Source organism: Esox lucius, chromosome 8 (genome assembly GCF_011004845.1).
Source record: "Esox lucius isolate fEsoLuc1 chromosome 8, fEsoLuc1.pri, whole genome shotgun sequence".
NCBI lineage: Eukaryota > Metazoa > Chordata > Actinopteri > Esociformes > Esocidae > Esox > Esox lucius.
The window spans coordinates 520042-541762 of NC_047576.1; the positions used below are offsets into that span (position 1 = coordinate 520042).

Below are 21721 nucleotides of genomic sequence, written 5' to 3' on the forward strand. Positions count from 1 at the left end.
AGATTAAACAAGATGGTCTACAAGCTCAACCATGATCTCACCAGATTAAACAAGCTGGTCTACCAGCTCAACCATGGTCTCACCAGATTAAACAAGCTGGTCTACCAGCTCAACCATGGTCTCACCAGAATAAACAAGCTGGTCTGCCAGCTCAACCATGATCTAACCACCTTGAACTAGCAGTTCTACCAGCTCAGTTTATTTCTGCCAGGAAGTTATTGTAAATTAAATTTTGTTTTTATTTGACTTCCCTGTTATTAATTATTATTGATAATAACAATAAATCAACTACAAACATTCTTGCTAAACGTATACTTTCTAACGACTGTCACTACTTTTTTCAATCAATAAAATAAACTGACTGTTACTTCTTCTCGACAATATCAACATCCCCACTCACCCACTCCTCCACTCCCCGAGATCTGCTTTGAGTAATGTACTGGCCACTTCGCACTCTTTATTCACATTACTATCATCATTATAACCGTGTCCTAATTTAATTTTGTATTAACTTACTTCGTTTACTGGGTCATTTCCATTGTTTTTTCATTGTCGTGAGAGAACCAGCAAGTATAAGCATTTCGTTTCTTTACATTGTGTATTCTGTAATGAAATGTAAAACTTGAAACGTCTTAAAACAATTCTCATCCTGCAGGGAACAGCTATGTTGTACAAACTTGTGACTGAGTTCCTATTCCACACGTTCCCTACAGAATTCCAATAAAAACCGGAAGATGGTGCTGCTGTAATATTTATAAGCATACAAATACCAGCTTAGTTGGGTTGGGTTTGGCCAATGGGGATCCATAAACTATTAACAAACTAATTTTAAATATTAATAACACATTTCAACCTATTGATTTAACATTATTCCTGAAATTCTTTCCAAATGAAACTGCAATTGCAAAAGCAAGAGTCACTGGCGAGTCATTTGTGAGAGCAGAACAATCGAATCATTATTCAGAAAATTTGCATACGATAAAATAAACGAAACATTGCTATATAATATTTTCTATTTGCGTGTTGTTGGATGCCAGTGTGTTAGATTTCCATTTCTTAAATCAGTTTATTCAACTGACAACGCCCAAAACAATTCCCGCATTCCCTACTATTTTTTTTGCACTTATAGTAAAAGACCTATTGAGCTACTTTCATCACTTTAGTTCACGTATGAAACGACTTATCCTATTGGACCGAAGAACTCGTTTTTAGTCGTACGTTTTCTCTCGTGGGCATCGTTTATGCAAATGTCCTTTGCCCGAATATGGACACGATGGAATGAAATATGGTTGGAGGCGAACATGGAGGACCGAGACTGAGACCGAGTCATGAGAGCGCCGTAATAGTTCTTTGAAAAGTAGATGCTTCACAAACAGCGTTGTTTCGGTTGTCTCATTTGCTTGAGCGTCTTTCTACTTGCGCTATTGGTGCGAAGAAGTAGTTTGTAATGCAGTGAAAATAAACTTTGTTGGAGAAAGGGCAGGGGGTCTGGGCTTTACAGTCCCCCCTCCTCATCATCCCAGCTATGCCGTGGGTTAGCAGCGGTAAACGGAGAGACAGCTCCGAGCTGCCGCTGCCCGCAGGCTGGGAGGAAGCTCGGGATTACGATGGAAGAGTGTTCTTTATCGATCACAACACTAGACAGACGTCATGGATCGACCCCAGAGATAGGTAAGATGTTATGATTCGTTATTTATAACTTAAGCGAGTTGGTTTTACAGTAGCAGTGTCCAAGCACAGACAGATTGCATCCACAGGAAGAGGCGAGGGCGGGGATAAAGCTGGGCTAAAGTGATGAGTAGCCAGGGGAGCGACCGAGTTACAGCTAAATATTGTTTTAGCAGGTAGGCTACCTAACAGTTCTAGGTAATGTACCCCAGAGTCAGAGTTTTACAGCGTGTCTGCAACTTGGCAACAAAACAAACAAGTCTTGAGTCCATGGAGAGCATACCCAAACAAACAAGGCAACAGTAAACATGTTGTCCCCAGAGAAAGGTGCACTGCCACCCTCGGCCAATATTCGGTGTACATTTGTAAATGCTGGATCTCTATGACAAGACAGGTCATTCATCCATTTATAGTCAAGATCATGGCAGTACGGTCTGAGTTATTGCTTGTGCTGGAGAGTCTCAAGTCCCTGTGCCTGTGTGCCAATGTCGGAAATTGATGTTTTTGTATATGTTGAGTCTCAACAGTGTTTGCAACTTAGGTACTACAGTTTGGTACAATACAAATGTTATGAGCTGTTATTTTAGGTGATCACCCTACTTAACACTTAACACAAAGTTACACCAACATTATACAGGGCAGGACTGAGTCACTGTTATTGTACTGGGAAGTTCCAGGTAGGACAGGAACCTGATCCATGAAGTGTTGAAATCAGTCTGCTGACAACAACCTATTTGTCACACATGACTTCATAGTGACGTGTGTTCTGCCTAGTCAGACTGAGATAATCCATGTTCCCACTGGGTCCTCGTAGGTCCCTGTCACTGTAAAAAGACTGCCTGTTCCCACTGGGTCCTCGTAGGTCCCTGTCACTGTAAAAAGACTGCCTGTCTCTGAGTCTCTGTTCTACCTTACATACTTAACTCCCCTCAGAGGTCAAGGGTGATCGGGATGCTAAAGTTGTCAGAAAACCCTCATGGTGAAGAAACACAGAATCTGCCTGTCACTGGACATGATATTTTAAAGAAGTACAAAAAAATATATGAAATCAATATACATGTTCATAACCATAATGTTCCTGATTTACTAAGAGCTATAAAATGCAACTTAAAAACTGAATGGAACTTCAATTCCCAGAAATCTCTTTGTGGAATGTTTGGAATGTTAGTTGGGCCAGTTGCAAAGCTGCGTTGTGGGGACGGAGTTTCCAGCAGCAGGCGAGAAACAGGCTGGAGCAGACAGACAGACAGACAAGCAGACAGACAGGTTCCCATTGCTTCAATCTGAGGTTTAATTTGTCATTAAATAAATCCACTATTTGTATTAGTTTATACATTCAAATATGTAGTATTGATGACCTGCTTTTAAATACCTACTTGTTTTTATAACATTGTGTTTGTATGGTGGTGTTAGGGTTAGGGTAAATATCGGATATATGTCTGCAAGGTTTGAGTAGACGTGTCATGTGTACTGTTCCTTTGTTAATATTGTTTGAGGAGGGAATGGAGGAACTTTTCCTGATCTGTGATCCCTACCCTTCGTATGATGTTTGTTGTGTTCATTGGATAGTAGGCTGACATGGTTCATATGTTGTTCATAGCATCTTCTGTGGTAATCAGACTCCATAGGCTGACAGCTTTACTTTGTGACTACCAGTGGGCAAAGTGTTCTGCTTTGTGACTACCAGTGGGCTAAAGGCTCTGTTTTGTGACTACCAGTGGGCAAAGTGTTCTGCTCTGTGACTACCAGTGGGCTAAGGACTCTGCTTGGTGACATCCAAAATTCAGATAAAATAACAGTTCTGGTTCTATTAGATCTCAGTGCAGTTCTAGATGGGCTGGAAAATTAGGTAGGACTCTCCGGGACAGTCCTTAATTGGTTCAGATCTTATCTAGATGGCTGGAGTTACTTTGTCACCATTGGTAATCATGATTTTGATAGGGTCGCTATGACATTCAGAGATCCCCAGGGATCAGTTCTGATTAACCAAAATTGTCTACAATTAAACCAAGATAACAGAGATTATTGTGTTTGGCTACAAAAATAAAATAACTAGTATTAGTAAAGAGCTGGATTCTCAGGCCCTTAAAACCAGGGATCAAGTGTGTAATCTTGGTGTTCTGATAGACTTAGACCTCATGTTCAACTGTCACATCAAAGCGGTCACCAAAACAGCATTCTATCACCTTAAAAATATAGCCAGAATCAAGGGCTTGGTGTCCCAAAAAGATCAAGAGAAGCTCATCCATGCTTTTATCTCTAGTCGTGTTGATTACTGTAATGGGCTCTTAACTGGACTCCCCAAAAAGACTGTAAAACAGCTGCAGCTCATTCAGAATGCTGCTGCTAGAATGTTGACCAGGACCAAAAGAACAGAGCACATCACTCCGGTTCTTAAATCTTTGCACTGGCTCCCAGTCAGTTACAGAATAGATTTTAAGTGGTGCTTTTTGTTTATAAATCTCTGAATGGTTTAGGACCCAAATACATTTCTGATATGTTGATAGAATATAAACCAAGCAGGGCTCTTAGATCCATGAACACAGGTCAGCTAGTAGAGCCCAGAGTCCAAACTAAACATGGTCAAGCAGCGTTTAGCAGTTATGCTGCACACAACTGGAATAAACTACCAGAAGATCTTAGACGTGCCCCAAACATATACATTTTTAAATCCAGATTAAAAACACTTCTCTTTTCACGTGCCTATGACTGAGCATTTCAACTTAACCACACTATTTAGCCTTACAGCTTTTATAGCTTTCTATCTCGTTTTTATTCTATTTCAAAAATAAAAAATGCTCTGTGATTTCCAGTAGGCTAAGTGCTCTGCTCTGTGACTACCAGTGGGCTAAGGGCTCTGCTCTGTGACTACCAGTAGGCTAATCGCTCTGCTCTGTGACATCCAGTAGGCTAAGGGCTCTGCTCTGTGACTACCAGTGGGCTAAGGGCTCTGCTCTGTGACTACCAGTGGGCTAAGGGCTCTGCTCTGTGACTACCAGTAGGCTAATCGCTCTGCTCTGTGACATCCAGTAGGCTAAGGGCTCTGCTCTGTGACTACCAGTAGGCAGAGGACTTCATGATGTCTAGAAGGCAGGGTCCAAGTTTTTTTTTCTGAAAATGTCGGGGGGGCGGGGGGGGGCTCATTTGGGAAAATCCAGGGCGGGGTAATTCGATAACATCTGGGGGGCACATTCGGAAATGTAGCGCATGCTACCTTTGAAGATGTCTGGTGCTATCCATATCTGCAAATTTACGCAACAAAATAACATAGCATCTCGACTCTTCGTTGATACCTCACAGAAATTGTAGCGTAGTTTAGACCAGCATTTTAATCCAACAAACTTGGAGATCTGTAGTATCTGTGTGTGAAGGGGAGGGAAGCAGAGGAGCCATGTGTTAGATGGACCTGAGCTGCTGGCAGATGACAGCTTGTAGTGAGAACTTACATCCTAGTGGGAATGCACGACACAGTCACCTGAGAAATCACTGGGGCGGCTGTTCTGTCGCGTACACACAAACACACGTTGGTTGTCAGCCGTGGTGGCGTACACACAAACACACGTTGGTTGTCAGCCGTGGTGGCGTACACACAAACACACGTTGGTTGTCAGCCGTGGTGGCGTACACACAAACACACGTTGGTTGTCAGCCGTGGTGGCGTACACACAAACACACGTTGGTTGTCAGCCGTGGTGGCGTACACACAAACACACGTTGGCTCACCTGCCGAGGGGACTTGTAGAAGTAAGATCCACCGGCCAAGCATATTATTTGTGAATTATTTGTGAATTCATCATAGCAGTACTGTAGGAAGATGTCATGTTGCCATATTGAAATAAAAATGTAGGCTATGTATCACTGATTAAACATGAAACCAAGAAAGACTAACCTCTTGTTTTTATCTTGAACAAATCCTCTTCTGCCACTGGCCGTTTTAATTGGCCATTTGTGAATGACATTGATACAGTTAAACTGATTAACGTTTCTTACTAAGTTAACCTCTGCCGTTTTAACAGCATATAAGCCAGTAATGAGCTTTACAGTATCTACTAACTCACTGGAATTGTCATAAGAATTGAGCAATTGCAAGCGAGTCTGCCAAAGCTATTTCATTTCATGGCATAATAATGTACTTTTTTCTTTCATTCGTGAATGACATTAATACAATAACCATCAATAAAGGTGACGATACTTTTTCATCAAGTGAAAAGACGAGAAAATTATGGAATCTATTTGTGGATCTTATTGTGAATTCTCAATAGATTCGAACTTAGGTCTTCCACATGAGAAGCACTGTCTTTAACCACTACGCCACGGCATTACACGTTTCAGCAGTCGCTAGACTCCATTGAGGATTGTGTTAAACTGACCAATGTTTCTTATTATTTTCGCCTCCACCATAGCGTCTATGAACTGTACTGCTTTTGCCACTGGCCGTTTTAACAGCTTATTAACCAGTAATAGGCTTACTGGTATCTACTAACTTCCTAGGTATAATCATAAGAATTGAGCAATTTCTAGCAAGACTGAAGATGAACTTTTCTATGCCAGAAACAGTCGCAATTTAACTGTATAATGTAACTACTCTATGTTGTAGCCAGGAAATGTGTTTTTCTATCCTGACCCAAAGAGATACGAACTCGGGACAAATAGTTCGCAGGTCCGCTTCTCTAATCACTACGCTATTTTACAAGGGGTAGGTAGTCAGTCAGTCAGTCAGTCGGTCAGTAAGAGACATCCACTCTTCTTGGCCAGCTCCGCTTACACAGTCTGGCAAAAATGCTATTTAGAACGTAAAAGGGTTCTTTAGCTGTCCCTTTTAAAGAACACTATTTGTTAATATTTAGCCCCTTTTTAGATTCTACATAAAACCCAAAATGGTTCTACTTGGAAACAAAAATTACTCTTCTTGGAACCATAAAGTATTCTCTTATGGGACAGCCAAAGAACCCTTTTGGAACCCTTTTTTGTAAGGCTACAGGATTGAAAAATAAATGTATTCCCTGCTTTTCCTTCTTATTCTGGGAATCGTCCAACCTGCATTTTGGAATGTTTGTTGATAGTTCCTAGAATTGTGCAACCCATTCAGGTAGAAGTTGGCCTTTGATTCTGGTCCAGGCCTCTCTTGGCCCACACTGCACACCAGTTTGCTAGGTCTTCTGTTTCAGGCTGTGGAATATCAGGCATGTTCCCTAATGCCCCAGGACCTCAGTCTGCCTCCCCATCCTTCATGTTCCCTAATGCCCCAGGACCTCAGACTGCCTCCCCATCCTTCATGTTCCCTAATGCCCCAGGACCTCAGACTGCCTCCCCATCCTTCATGTTCCCTAATGCCCCAGGACCTCAGTATGCCTCCCCATCCTTCATGTCCCCTAATGCCCCAGGACCTCAGACTGCCTCCCCATCCTTCATGTTCCCTAATGCCCCAGGACCTCAGTATGCCTCCCCATCCTTCATGTTCCCTAATGCCCCAGGACCTCAGACTGCCTCCCCATCCTTCATGTTCCCTAATGCCCCAGGACCTCAGTATGCCTCCCCATCCTTCATGTTCCCTAATGCCCCAGGACCTCAGTCTGCCTCCCCATCCTTCATGTTCCCTAATGCCCCAGGACCTCAGACTGCCTCCCCATCCTTCATGTTCCCTAATGCCCCAGGACCTCAGTCTGCCTCCCCATCCTTCATGTTCCCTAATGCCCCAGGACCTCAGTATGCCTCCTCATCCTTCATGTTCCCTAATGCCCCAGGACCTCAGTCTGCCTCCCCATCCTTCATGTTCCCTAATGCCCCAGGACCTCAGACTGCCTCCCCATCCTTCATGTTCCCTAATGCCCCAGGACCTCAGACTGCCTCCCCATCCTTCATGTTCCCTAATGCCCCAGGACCTCAGTCTGCCTCCCCATCCTTCATGTTCCCTAATGCCCCAGGACCTCAGTCTGCCTCCCCATCCTTCATGTTCCCTAATGCCCCAGGACCTCAGTATGCCTCCTCATCCTTCATGTTCCCTAATGCCCCAGGACCTCAGTCTGCCTCCCCATCCTTCATGTTCCCTAATGCCCCAGGACCTCAGACTGCCTCCCCATCCTTCATGTTCCCTAATGCCCCAGGACCTCAGACTGCCTCCCCATCCTTCATGTTCCCTAATGCCCCAGGACCTCAGTCTGCCTCCCCATCCTTCATGTTCCCTAATGCCCCAGGACCTCAGACTGCCTCCCCATCCTTCATGTTCCCTAATGCCCCAGGACCTCAGTCTGCCTCCCCATCCTTCATGTTCCCTAATGCCCCAGGACCTCAGACTGCCTCCCCATCCTTCATGTTCCCTAATGCCCCAGGACCTCAGACTGCCTCCCCATCCTTCATGTTCCCTAATGCCCCAGGACCTCAGTCTGCCCCCCTGTCCCTGTGCGGCACCACTAGCCCCCACCCCCCTTCATTAGCTGTGTTATGTCAGAGACATGCCGGCTGTGTGCTGCTCTTAGTGGAGCCTTTTATATGGTCACAAAGCACACCGAATGTAATTCTTCTGGAAGGGGGGAGTTTATTCTCAACTGCTGAACCCCACTGGGTCAGTTTGCTTCCCCCAGTGTTTTCATTATGTTGCTTTTTTCTTTCTCTGATGGTGATGGTGGGGGCCGGCTGGCAGGGGTTAGTGTTTGGAACGTGCCAGTGGTGGGGGCCGGCTGGCAGGGGTTAGGGTTAGTGTTTGGAACGTGCCGGTTGTGGGGGCAGGGCTGGCAGGGGTTAGTGTTTGGAACGTGGTGGGGGCCTGGCAGGCAGGGGTTAGTGTTTGGAACGTGGTGGGGGCTGGGCTGGCAGAGGTTAGGGTTAAGAACGTGCCGGTGGCGTTTGCTCTGCTTACAGTTTAGATTGGTGGAATTAAAGCATGATTTAAACCCACAGGTCGCCTCGTGATTCAGTAGAATTATTTTGCTGGATTGGAAAATGTGTTATATGAAGACAACTTTATTACTGTGAGCAGATAATCAGCAACACCACAGTGAGAAAGTGGAGCATGAGAATAGCATACGTTGCTATGTAGCTTAAGTAGCAACACTACTTTTATAGCCCACATGAAAATGTCATGGTAACTTAACTAGAACGGGAGAAATTAAGTGATTTTCTTCAGTCAATAGAACATGTTGCAAAGGGGCTGCGCAAGTGAATTTCCTTCTTTTTAATGATTTGTGGTGTTTGGTGCATAAGAACCACGACCCGGTAGATCATGGATGCACTATCTACATAAAGTGGAACCAGCTAAACATGTCTTTTTGTTTACTTTACACTTAATGCTTGTGCGTACGGTACATCGTTTATGGCATTAAATTGTTCAAAGAATTGAATGAATGCAGGAGATTTAAGAATATGATTATTTGTTTTGTTTGGAGGAATAGGCAGTGAGGTCTGGGTGGAGCTGCAAAAAACATGTTCGCCACCGTAATGTCGTATGCATCACCACCGTAATGTTGTATGCATCACCACCGTCGTGTCGTATGCATCACCACCGTCGTGTCGTATGCATCACCACCGTAATGTCGTATGCATCACCACCGTCGTGTCGTATGCATCACCACCGTCGTGTCGTATGCATCACCACCGTCGTGTCGTATGCATCACCACCGTCGTGTCGTATGCATCACCACCGTCGTGTCGTATGCATCACCACCGTAATGTCGTATGCATCACCACCGTCGTGTCGTATGCATCACCACCGTCGTGTCGTATGCATCACCACCGTCGTGTCGTATGCATCACCACCGTCGTGTCGTATGCATCACCACCGTCGTGTCGTATGCATCACCACCGTCGTGTCGTATGCATCACCACCGTCGTGTCGTATGCATCACCACCGTTGTGTCGTATGCATCACCACCGTCGTGTCGTATGCATCACCACCGTCGTGTCGTAGAAGGTGTGGTCAGACCAAGCCTAAGCGGACGTCAGTAATAAGAGCCTGTGGAACTGAAACACATCCCCTTCCTGTCACCTGATCTGAGCGATCTACTAGGTGGTATGGGTGCAGAGAATTAGACGCCCAGGCTTGAGAGGTTGGAGGATCAGATGTATCACCGTGTGGGAAGTGCTGGATAGATCTGGGAGGATGACAAGAGAGTAGCTAGATCTGCTTTAGCAGTGGGAAAAAGCCTCTGTGACTCAATGATGAGATCAGTCTTCATTCAGTGGCCAGTCAAAAAAGCCTTACTGATTAGGGTTGAGGAAATCATTCTGAGAGAGGAGATAAAAGAGTGAGTCAAAGAGCATGGTCTGTAGTTTTTGACATCACAGGGGTCAAGTGTCATGTGGAGGGGATCAATTCTGGTCATCTTGAACTCCGATAGGGATCAGCCAGTCTCCAGACATGGTCTTAAGGGGATAGTTCTGCCCAGATTCATTTTTGGGTAAATGTCCACTTACCCTGAGTTGTTCCTGAAGGCACATTGTGTCATTTTTCAAAACAATACATTATTCAACTCCGTTCCAGTCTGTTATTAGCGTTGTCCAAATTCATGAATGGAAACAGTGCGTTCCGCTTTACAAAAGCTGTGTTGCCAGCGGAAAAATACTCCAAAACACTGCAAACTACATTTTGTAATCAGTCGCCCTAGCATAGATAAAAGGGGCCTAAACTTGAACCTCAACAAGCTACGTGAAGACAGGTAGCTTCGCTAGCTGGCCCATTTTCATCGGTGGACTTCAGCATTGTTTTTATCATAGAGGAAAATGCAGCAGTCAAGTTTTGTTTGCAAAGGCACATGGGATGTGGGAAAGATTTGAAGTTTTACTTGTTTTCATATTCGTAATCAAATAAATGCTTGTCTGATTGGCTGTATCCAGAAAAATAGCAATATAGCTTGTTGCTTGAATCAAACCAGAAAGAAAATATTCTGAGAAAAAATCAGTCCTCAAGAAATAATTATCCAAACGTAAGTTTGGAGAATACAGAGCAAGGAATCTGAGACCATTCCTCTTTACAGAATCTCTCCAGATCATCCACGGTCCTTGGTCCTCTCTTAAGCACTCTCCTCTTCAACACAGCCCACAGGTATTCAGTGGGGTTTAGGTCAGGGGACTGAGATGGCCATGGCAGAAGATTGATTTTGTGTTTAGTGAACCATTTTTGTGTTGATTTGGACGTATGTCTAGGATCATTGTCCTGCTAGAAGATCCAGTGACGACCCAGTTTTAATTTCCTGGCAGAGGCAGACAGATTCAGATTTCAACTGTCCTGATATTTAATGGAGTTGCCCTGTACCCTAACAAGGTTCCCAGGGCTTTGGAGGAAAAACAACCCCACAACATCACGGAACCTCTACCAAACTTAACAGTGGGTATCAGGTGATTTTCAGTATAGCCACCCTTCTGTTCACGCCAAACCCACCTTAAAAGTTTGTTGCAACCAAGCTACATTTTTGTTTCATCTGACAATAGCACTCCGTTCCAGTCAAAGTTCCAGTAGCGTTTAGCATACTCCAGGTGCGTTTGGGGTGTAATGATTGGAACAGCTTTTTGTGGCATACCTTCCAAATAATTTGTTGGCATTGAAGTGGCGCCTAATGGTAGTTTTGTAGACTTTGTGACCCCAAGATGCTACTCTCCTCTGTAAGTCCCCAAGAGTGATCTTTGGGGATTTTTTTGCCTATCTTATCATCCTCCTCACCGTGCGTGGGGGGGAACATAAACTTGTATCCTCTTCCAGACAAGTTTGTGACAGTTCCTGTGGCTTTAAAATGTTGGTAGATATGGGCATTTTCAGGTGAGTAGCTATTTTCTTATACCCATTCCCGGACTCATGAATTTCAACACGCTTTTACCTAACTGAATTTGTGTTCTCTTATCTTTCTCATGTTGATGAATGAATAAGAGAATAGGGCCTCTGTTTCACCTGATATTTATACCAGGAAGTCATGTATTCCAGCTTGAAATTTCTTAAACACTGATCAACTTGAAATAGTAAAATTTAAATGGAACAAATGCTTCAGTTACGTTTTGTTCATAAGAATTCCTAGGGGTGCCAATAATCATAGCACATGTGATTTTGTTAGAAATAATTATTTATTGATGAGAGATTTATTCTCAGAATAAATTTACTTCAATTAAAGGTTGGATGTTTATCTTTTTTTTTTTCAGTCATTAAGCGAATTCACCACAAGGTGAATTTTGTATAACCCTTTTTTACTCATCTTTACTAGGGGTGCCAATAAATGTGGAGGGCACTGTGGCTAGTTACTCTTTTGAGAGCTGGTCATTGGGTCCCTCGGGCCTAGAACGTTTTTTCCAGTATATTTTTGGAATATAAAAAAGTCTCCAGCATCCCAGGAGTTATGAGGGGGAAGAAATCTGGATGATCAACCCCACATTTTGGAATGAGTTCAGCTTCAGGGACTGGGTCATTCATGCTCTCCAACAATAAATAGGTCCCACCCGTTGTAACAAAAGCATTCAATTTCGGGGTGGCATTAGATTGCACGATCCACAAGTACACCACCAATCTCCAGATATTCTGGGCAACAGTTGAAGATTAACTGGTTCACCATCGCCCCCCCTCCTCTGCTGCTGTCCGAGCCTCTAGTTGGGGTCAATTCATCCTCTGTGTATTCTGGTTTGAACAAGTAAGGCTCTATCCCCCGAAAAAGTATTCTTCCTTGTCGTATTCAGAGTTAGACATGATAGATAAATATTTTCCTTTCACTCTCAAGCAAATAGTTTCACTTTTGGATGATGCTAATAATGCTAATTAAAGACCGGGACAGAGCTGAATAATAGATTGAGTCATTATTCAAAACAATGTGCCTTCAGTAACAACTCTGGGTAACCTTAACCCAAATATGAATCTGGGCCGAACTGTCCCTTTGAGGACAGAGGAGAATTTGGGGCGTAAACAACTAAACCTGTAGCACTCATGTCAGTCATAATAAAGTAATCTACTACATCCTCTACATCCACTGCTGGACCTAACAGACTGACTCTTATTGATACTGGACCTAACAGACTGACTCTTATTGATACTGGATCTAACAGACTGACTCTTATTGATATTGGACCTGCTTATATCCCATTATCTTATATGCTCAAAACCCAGTTTATATAATTGGACAGTTTGGATAAAAGGAGATCCCATGCCTCCAATACATTAGATAGACAACTTAATGTCAATGTTAGCAAAAGATGGTACTGCTCAACTATGGATTTAGACAAAATTATAAGTACCAGACCTGAAGTAATCTTGTGTGCAGACATTTTGACACCCAAAGGTCAAGTGGAACACCTTAAACAGCTTGAACTTCATTAGCCAATGAGAATGGCGTAAAAATATCTATTTACTGCATGTGTCTCACTAGTTCCAGTTCCAGTGCTATAGGCAGTTATTGGCTGGTTCAGGCTAGACTGGATGTAATATTATCTGGTTGTATAAATTGGCTGGCTCAGGCTAGACTGGAGGTAATATTATCTGGTTGTATAAATTGGCTGGCTCAGGCTAGACTGGATGTAATATTATCTGGTGGTATAAATTGGCTGGCTCACGCTAGACTGGAGGTAATATTATCTGGTTGTATAAATTGGCTCGCTCAGGCTAGACTGGAGGTAATATTATCTGGTGGTATAAATTGGCTGGCTCAGGCTGGACTGGATGTAATATTATCTGGTGGTATAAATTGGCTGGCTTATGCTAGACTGGATGTAATATTATCTGGTTGTATAAATTGGCTGGCTCAGGCTAGACTGGATGTAATATTATCTGGTTGTATAAATCGGCTGGCTCAGGCTAGACTGGATGTAATATTATCTGGTGGTATAAATTGGCTGGCTCAGGCTAGACTGGATGTAATATTATCTAGTTGTATAAATTGGCTGGTTCAGGCTAGACTGGATGTAATATTATCTGGTTGTATAAGTTGGCTGGCTCAGGCTAGACTGGATGTAATATTATCTGGTTGTATAAATTGGCTGGCTCATGCTAGACTGGATGTAATATCATCTGGTTGTATAAATTGGCTGGCTCATGCTAGACAGGATACAATATGATCTGGTTGTATAAATTGGCTGGCTCAGGCTAGACTGGATGTAATATTATCTGGTGGTATAAATTGGCTGGCTCAGGCTAGACTGGATGTAATATTATCTGGTGGTATAAATTGGCTGGCTCAGGCTAGACTGGATGTAATATTATCTGGTGGTATAAATTGGCTGGCTCATGCTAGACTGGATGTAATATTATCTGGTTGTATAAATCGGCTGGCTCAGGCTAGACTGGATGTAATATTATCTGGTGGTATAAATTGGCTGGCTCAGGCTAGACTGGATGTAATATTATCTGGTGGTATAAATTGGCTGACTCAGGCTAGACTGGATGTAATCAAACATCAGAAAATGACACAAATTTGTGTGTTTTGATTCACAAAATTCAGAAGATACAAATACTTAACACTCCCACTATATGATAATGTCCCTCTCTAAAAGCCACTTTCAAATGGTAGGTGTTCCAGGTTCATGTGTGCTTTGAATAATATGCTGGATACAAGGTTACTCTGGGAATGAGTCTTGTAACTGTAGATAGAAGCATGCTCTATTTGGTTCTGTCCAATTTTGCCCTGTTTTGTTCTGTCCAATTTTGCCCTGTTTTGTTCTGTCCAATTTTGCCCTGTTTTATTCTGTCCAATTTTGCCCTGTTTTGTTCTGTCCAATTTTGCCCTGTTTTGAGCTGCTATGTTTGACTCTGCTGTATTCTGTTCTGCTCTTATCGGCACCACTCTATTCTGATCTATTCCACGCTATTCTGTTAAATTTAAATAATCAAAAGTATTTTAAAAAGCCCTTTTTACATCAGCAGTTATCACAAAGTACTTTTATAAAACACCCAGCCTGAAACCCCAAAGAGCAACGAGAACAATGTTAACTGTAGTGTCAAGGAAAAACTCCCTAGTAGGGTTGAAACTTAGGAAGAAACCTAGAGAGGAACCAGTCTCTGAGGGGTGGCCTGTCTGGTTGTGCTGGGTGCACATCTTAAGAGTAAAAAACATAATAATTAATAAATGCATCTGGGCTTTGCCAAGTCAGCAGTTCTGCTGTATTCGGTTCTGTTCTGCTCTGATCTGTTCTGCTCTGTTCTGTTCTGCTCTGCTCTGTTCTCTTCCACTGTGTTCTGTTCTGCTCTGATCTGTTCCACTGTGTTCTGTTCTGATCTGAGCTGTTCCACTGTGTTCTGTTCTGCTCTGTTCTGTTTTGCTTTGATCTGTTCCGCTGTATTCTGTTCTGCTTTGATCTGTTCCGCTGTATTCTGTTCTGCTTTGATCTGTTCCGCTGTATTCTGTTCTGCTTTGATCTGTTCCACTGTATTCTGTTCTGCTCTGAGCTGTTCCATTGTGTTCTGTTCTGTTCTGCTCTGTTCTGTTCTGCTTTGATCTGTTCTGCTGTATTCTGTTCTGCTTTGATCTGTTCTGCTGTATTCTGATCTGTTCTGCTGTATTCTGTTCTGTTCTGCTGTATTCTGTTCTGCTCTGAGCTGTTCCACTGTGTTCTGTCTGTTCCGCTGTGTTCTGTTCTGTTCTGCTCTGTTCTGCTCTGTTCTGTTCTGCTTTGATCTGTTCTGCTGTATTCTGTTCTGCTCTGATCTGTTCCACTGTGTTCTCTTCTGTTCTGCTCTGTTCTGTTCTGCTCTGTTCTGCTCTGATCTGTACCACTGTATTCTGTTCTGCTCTGATCTGTTCCACTGTGTTCTCTTCTGTTCTGCTCTGTTCTGTTCTGCTCTGTTCTGCTCTGATCTGTACCACTGTATTCTGTTCTGCTCTGCTCTGCTCTGCTGTGTTCTGCTCTGCTGTGTTCTGCTCTGATCTGTTCTGCTGTGTTCTGCTCTGATCTGTTCTGCTCTGTTATGTTCTGCTGTATTCTGTTCTACTCTGGTCTGACTTTACATGTTAATCATGATCTGCAGCTTAACCTCCACTTCAAGGTATCACCGCTCAGTATTCTCTTCCCTCCGAAGGATATCTGAATGTTTATCGTGGATGAACTGTATACAATTATTTGAGTAGAATACAGAAATCATTGACCTGAATAGTGATTTGTGTTCTGTTCATTGTCTTTTTTCCATATTCAATTAATCCTATCTATTACATGAAATCCAGATAGATAATGTAACTTTTGAAAAACTAACTTTCAGAACAAAAACAGCATTTTCAGTAGCTAGTACAGCATGTGTGTTTTTGTTTTGCCTAAATGGCCAGGAATGCTTGTTAAACAGGATGAACAACACACCAAACCAATCAAAGATTGTTTTGTCATGCTGTTTCTATAGAATTGTACCTTGTGCTGTCATAGCTACAGAATTATACACACCTCTTGTTCTATCCGAGGAAATCAGAAAGTGAAAGGTCAAATAATAAATCTGTGCCCAGCTCTTATTGTAAACCAATACTAAATCATGCTGCAGTTCCTTTTACTCTGAGCCATTTTTACAATTAATGTTTCCTATTAATGTTCCTTATAGTCATCAACATGCCTCTATCATGTGACCTTTCACTGTGAGTTAGGAGACCGATGCTAGATTGATACTTCACAGAAATGTATAATTATGGATATGAATGTCATTATCTTTAGTATTTATTTGCATCCTGTTTAACTGCTGCAACAGAAAGGGCCTGGTCAGGCAGGTGACCAAGAACCTGATAGCCACTCTAACAGAGCTCCAGATTTCCTCTGTGGAGATGGGTGAACCTTCCAGAAGGACAATATCTTTGGAGTACTTCACCAATCAGGCCTTTATGGTTGGTTGACCAGACAGAAGCCACTCTAAGCCCGCTTGGAGTTTGCCAAAAGGCACCTCAACTCTCAGACCATGGCAAAACATGCTTCACTAGTATGATGAAACCAAGATTGAATTATTTGGCTTGAATGCCAAGCGTCACATCTGAGGGAAAGATGAACAGAGAAAGTACAGACCGATCCTTGATGAAAGTTGCTCCAGAATGCTCAGGAGTGAGCCTGGAGTGAAAGGTCACCTTCCAACAGGACAACAACCCAAAGCACACTGCCATGACAACATGTGAGGGACTTCAGAACAAGTCTGGAAATGTCCTCGAGTGGCTCAGCTCTGGCTTGCACATCCAACCTGACAGAGCTTGAGAGCATCTGTAGAGAAGAATGTGAGTCCCTACCCAAATACAGTTGTGCCAAGGTTGTATCGTCATACCCAAGAATGCTCTAGGTTGGAATTGCTGCCAAAGGTGCTAAACAAAATACTAAGTAAAGGGTTCTGAATATAAAAGTTTTTGTCATTATGGGGTAAAGTGTGTAGGTTGAATGTAATCCATTTTAATATGACTGTAATCTAACAGAAGGGGTCTGAATACTTTTGGTATGCACTGTACAATGTATGTGGGTTATTATTACTTACTGAGACCAGAAGGCCTCACCAGTATATTACATCATCGCAAATTGGGCAAAGGGAGGTCCTTCTGTGGTCTGTTAAGGTCCTGGTTAATCGCTGTAGTGGCAGGGGGGTTGGGAATAAGGACGGGCGGTGGGAGGGTTATTCTTGGTGCATATCAGAGTTGAAGTGGTCCATATGGTATGTTCTGTTGGGTTGTCCAGCGATGAGCATGTAAGACCAGCCAGTCTGTCCTGGTCTCTACTACTGGTGCTTTTAGTCACCCATACTATGTCTGTAATGTTGAGGTCACTGGGTCAGTCTCACCTCTTATTCTCGTCTTCAGCATCAGTTGCTGTCTGGACCTGCTTTCTCTGAGAGATGGAAATACTCTCAATGTCTTTGCATCCTAATTAGATAGAATGTGATTCTATTTCTGGGGTCCACACAGAAATATGACATCATAACGGACATGGAATTTGACATAAGGCAGAAGATGAAATTTGATATAATGCAGAAATTTACATTTGATATAATGCAGAACATAACATTTTACATAATGCAGAATATGACATTTGATATAATACAGAAGATGAAATTTGACAATGCAGAACATGAAACAGAACATGAGACTATGGGGAACGCTTGTTGCAATCTTCCTCCCGAATCTGTCGGTTGTTGTTGTCATGACACTAGGCTGTCGATACCACGCTCCAGTGTCTTTTATCAAGTTGCAAACCTGATTCCCCTCTGTTCATGTCAGACTTAGTGAACTACCCCGGGAATAGGGGGACATGTGACATGGAACCAGAACATTAAAACACAACCTATTACTAGAATGATGTCTTCATTTGTAGTCTGTATGCCACTCAGTCTTTGTTGTTGAGGGCGTCTGGGCCGTGGGGGGCTGGGCCATGGGGGGCTGGGCTGCAGGGAGAGGGGATGCTGTGGTTCGTCCCAGCTTCCAGTTACACATGCCTTTCCCATGCAACACCCCGTCGCCAGGCAGAGGGGCCAGTAGATTGAAATATCCCGACCGACTGGGAAAACAGAAGACCACTCTGATTATTATAGAATTAGCAAATGTCTCTCTGTCAGTCAGCCTGGACTAAATGTGTAATGCTTAGGCGTCCCATCCATTTAAACTCAGGCACACACACAAGCTAATTCACTCTGAGAATTTCACACAATCTAAATTGAATCAATGCCTCTTATTGAAGTCAAACTTGAAGACGATTCCTTAAATTCTTATTCAGAAAGCCTCTGGTGGGAATCAGTCAGTCACAAATTCTTATTTGTTTGCTTTAAAATTGATGGAAAATAGTAGGAGAAAATAGGATTTTACTCTGACCTTGTAAGCTGTTTATCAATGATGGTTCTGCTTTGCTCAGGGAGTGATGGCTTAGCAAACCTCTAAGACATTGCTTGGCAGAGCTTGAGCTGTTGTCACAAGATTAGAACGTCACAAACCTTCAGGCCTTTTCTGATTCAGATCTGGCATTCTCTAATTCAGATCTCTGGTGTTCTGAGGGGGAGGGAGTTTCAGATCTTAGAGCTCACTGCTGAGGTTCACTGCTGAGGTTCACTGCTGAGGTTCACTGCTGAGGTTCACTGCTGAGGTTCACTGCTGAGGTCTCTCGGAGAGATTAATGATCGAAAGAAAATACTTTTTCCCATTCAAAAAAGGGAAAGGGAAGGGAAAACGAATGTACATCACTGTTGATAAATTATATTAATTATAAATTGTGAAAGATGATTTTAACAATCAGGCAAATGGGTCTTGACACTTCTAGATGACAGACTGATGTCTTTAATGTGTCTCATGGCTGACAGACATTACCTTCTGAAGAAGCCATGATCTAGTAGCCCCTGGATTACACTATGATAATGTCAACAAAATGTCTTCATAATGTTGTGTGATGTCACTACCCACTCTCCAAGCTAAGTCTATGCAGTCAGAATGACACTATGTATTCATTGTGGTAGTGGAGAGGAATTCTCCGGATGTTTCACATGCCTCACTCCTTCCCCGGTATTTAACTATTTTGTGTGGGAAGGTGTGTGTGTGTGTGTGTTCAAGTCTGACTAAAGATTCTATACCCTGCAGAATCACCAAGCCCCTGACCTCATTAATTAAGGAATCCATGCTATACCCTGCAGAATCACCAAGCCCCTGACCTCATTAATTAAGGAATCCATGCTATACCCTGCAGAATCACCAAGCCCCTGACCTCATTAATTAAGGAATCCATGCTATACCCTGCAGAATCACCAAGCCCCTGACCTCATTAATTAAGGAATCCATGCTATACCCTGAAGAATCACCAAGCCCCTGACCTCATTAATTAGGGAATCCATGCTATACCCTGCAGAATCACCAAGCCCCTGACCTCATTAATTAAGGAATCCATGCTATACCCTGCAGAATCACCAAGCCCCTGACCTCATTAATTAAGGAATCCATGCTATACCCTGCAGAATCACCAAGCCCCTGACCTCATTAATTAGGGAATCCATGCTATACCCTGCAGAATCACCAAGCCCCTGACCTCATTAATTAAGGAATCCATGCTATACCCTGCAGAATCACCAAGCCCCTGACCTCATTAATTAAGGAATCCATGCTATACCCTGCAGAATCACCAAGCCCCTGACCTTCGCAGACTGTGTGGGAGATGAGCTGCCTCTGGGATGGGAGGTGGTCTACGACCAGCAGGTGGGCGTCTACTACATTGACCACATCAACAGTAAGTTGTCAATTGTCCTATTTAACTGTTACAACACTGAGACAGTACACCATACATCACCATAACTACTTTATCAATACACCATACATCACCATAACTACTTTATCAATACACCATACATCACCATAACTACTTTATCAATACACCATACATCACCATAACTACTTTATCAATACACCATACATCACCATAACTACTTTATCAATACACCATACATCACCATAACTACTTTATCAATACACCATACGTCACCATAACTACTTTATCAATACACCATACATCACCATAACTACTTTATCAATACACCATACATCACCATAACTACTTTATCAATACACCATACATCACCATAACTACTTTATCAATACACCATACATCACCATAACTACTTTATCAATACACCATACATCACCATAACTACTTTATCAATACACCATACATCACCATAACTACTTTATCAATACACCATACATCACCATAACTACTTTATCAATACACCATACGTCACCATAACTACTTTATCAATACACCATACGTCACCATAACTACTTTATCAATACACCATACGTCACCATAACTACTTTATCAATACACCATACATCACCATAACTACTTTATCAATACACCATACATCACCATAACTACTTTATCAATACACCATACGTCACCATAACTACTTTATCAATACACCATACATCACCATAACTACTTTATCAATACACCATACGTCACCATAACTACTTTATCAATGCACAATACGTCACCATTACTACTTTATCAATACACCATACGTCACCATTATTACTTTATCAATACACCATACGTCACCATTATTACTTTATCAATACACCATACGTCACCATTACTACTTTATCAATACACCATACGTCACCATTACTACTTTATCAATACACCATACGTCACCATAACTACTTAATCAATACACCATACGTCACCATTACTACTTTATCAATACACCATACGTCACCATAACTACTTTATCAATACACTATACGTCACCATTATTATTTTATCAATACACCATACGTCACCATTACTATTTTATCAATACACCATACGTCACCATTACTATTTTATCAATACACCATACGTCACCATTACTATTTTATCAATACACCATACGTCACCATTACTATTTTATCAATACACCATACGTCACCATTACTATTTTATCAATACACCATACGTCACCATTACTACTTTATCAATACACCATACGTCACCATAACTACTTTATCAATACACCATACATCACCATAACTACTTTATCAATACACCATACATCACCATAACTACTTTATCAATACACCATACATCACCATAACTACTTTATCAATGCACAATACGTCACCATTACTACTTTATCAATGCACAATACGTCACCATTACTACTTTATCAATGCACCATACATTACTATTATTAGGTTAATAATACACCTTACATCACAGATAATGTAGTACATGTTTCATTGTAGTACTCCTGGAGATATTAAATGTTTTGTTTATTAATGGCTGTAGAATATAACCAGTGACTTCAAACATGTTCGTTAAGACGGTTGAGACCCTCTTAGAGAATGTATAATTAGAAAAACGCTATTGTCCACACAGTGTAGAAATGTGAATGCCTGGAACCTCTGGAATTCCTGTATCATATGAGTTCACTAGTGGGTTATTATACAGTAAAGCTAAACTACAGATATAACCCGGAATGTGTCACTGATCCGTTAGCTGTGTCCTTCAGTCAATCACTAGTGTATTTATTCTCATCTCTCGTGTGGATTTGGTCTGCTGTCTCACATTTGTTTAGGACAAATGCATTATTGTGTCAGATCTGTCAACATGTTTGTGTGTATTTGGAGTCTTCGTGTGGAGATGCTTCAGTGTTAGCTGTTCAGCCTGCCTGAAAGTCCTTCATGCTTCAGTGTCA

The 21721-nt window shown here is 42.3% G+C and overlaps 1 protein-coding gene across 3 annotated transcripts in view; it reads left to right on the forward strand.

Annotated features, from left to right (window-relative positions):
- The first annotated feature begins 1181 nt into the window (after positions 1–1181).
- The window catches only part of wwc3 (WWC family member 3), a 53873-nt gene continuing 33333 nt past the window's right edge, over positions 1182–21721 (forward strand). The window contains exons 1-2 of one of the 3 annotated variants that reach the window (XM_029121732.2): positions 1182–1671; positions 19664–19773. In XM_029121732.2, the coding sequence (XP_028977565.1) occupies positions 1526–1671; positions 19664–19773 (256 nt within the window). In that variant the 5' untranslated portion in view covers positions 1182–1525. The remainder of the gene's footprint in view (positions 1672–19663; positions 19774–21721) is intronic. The other 2 variants (XM_029121730.2, XM_029121731.2) reach the window with 2 other exon arrangements.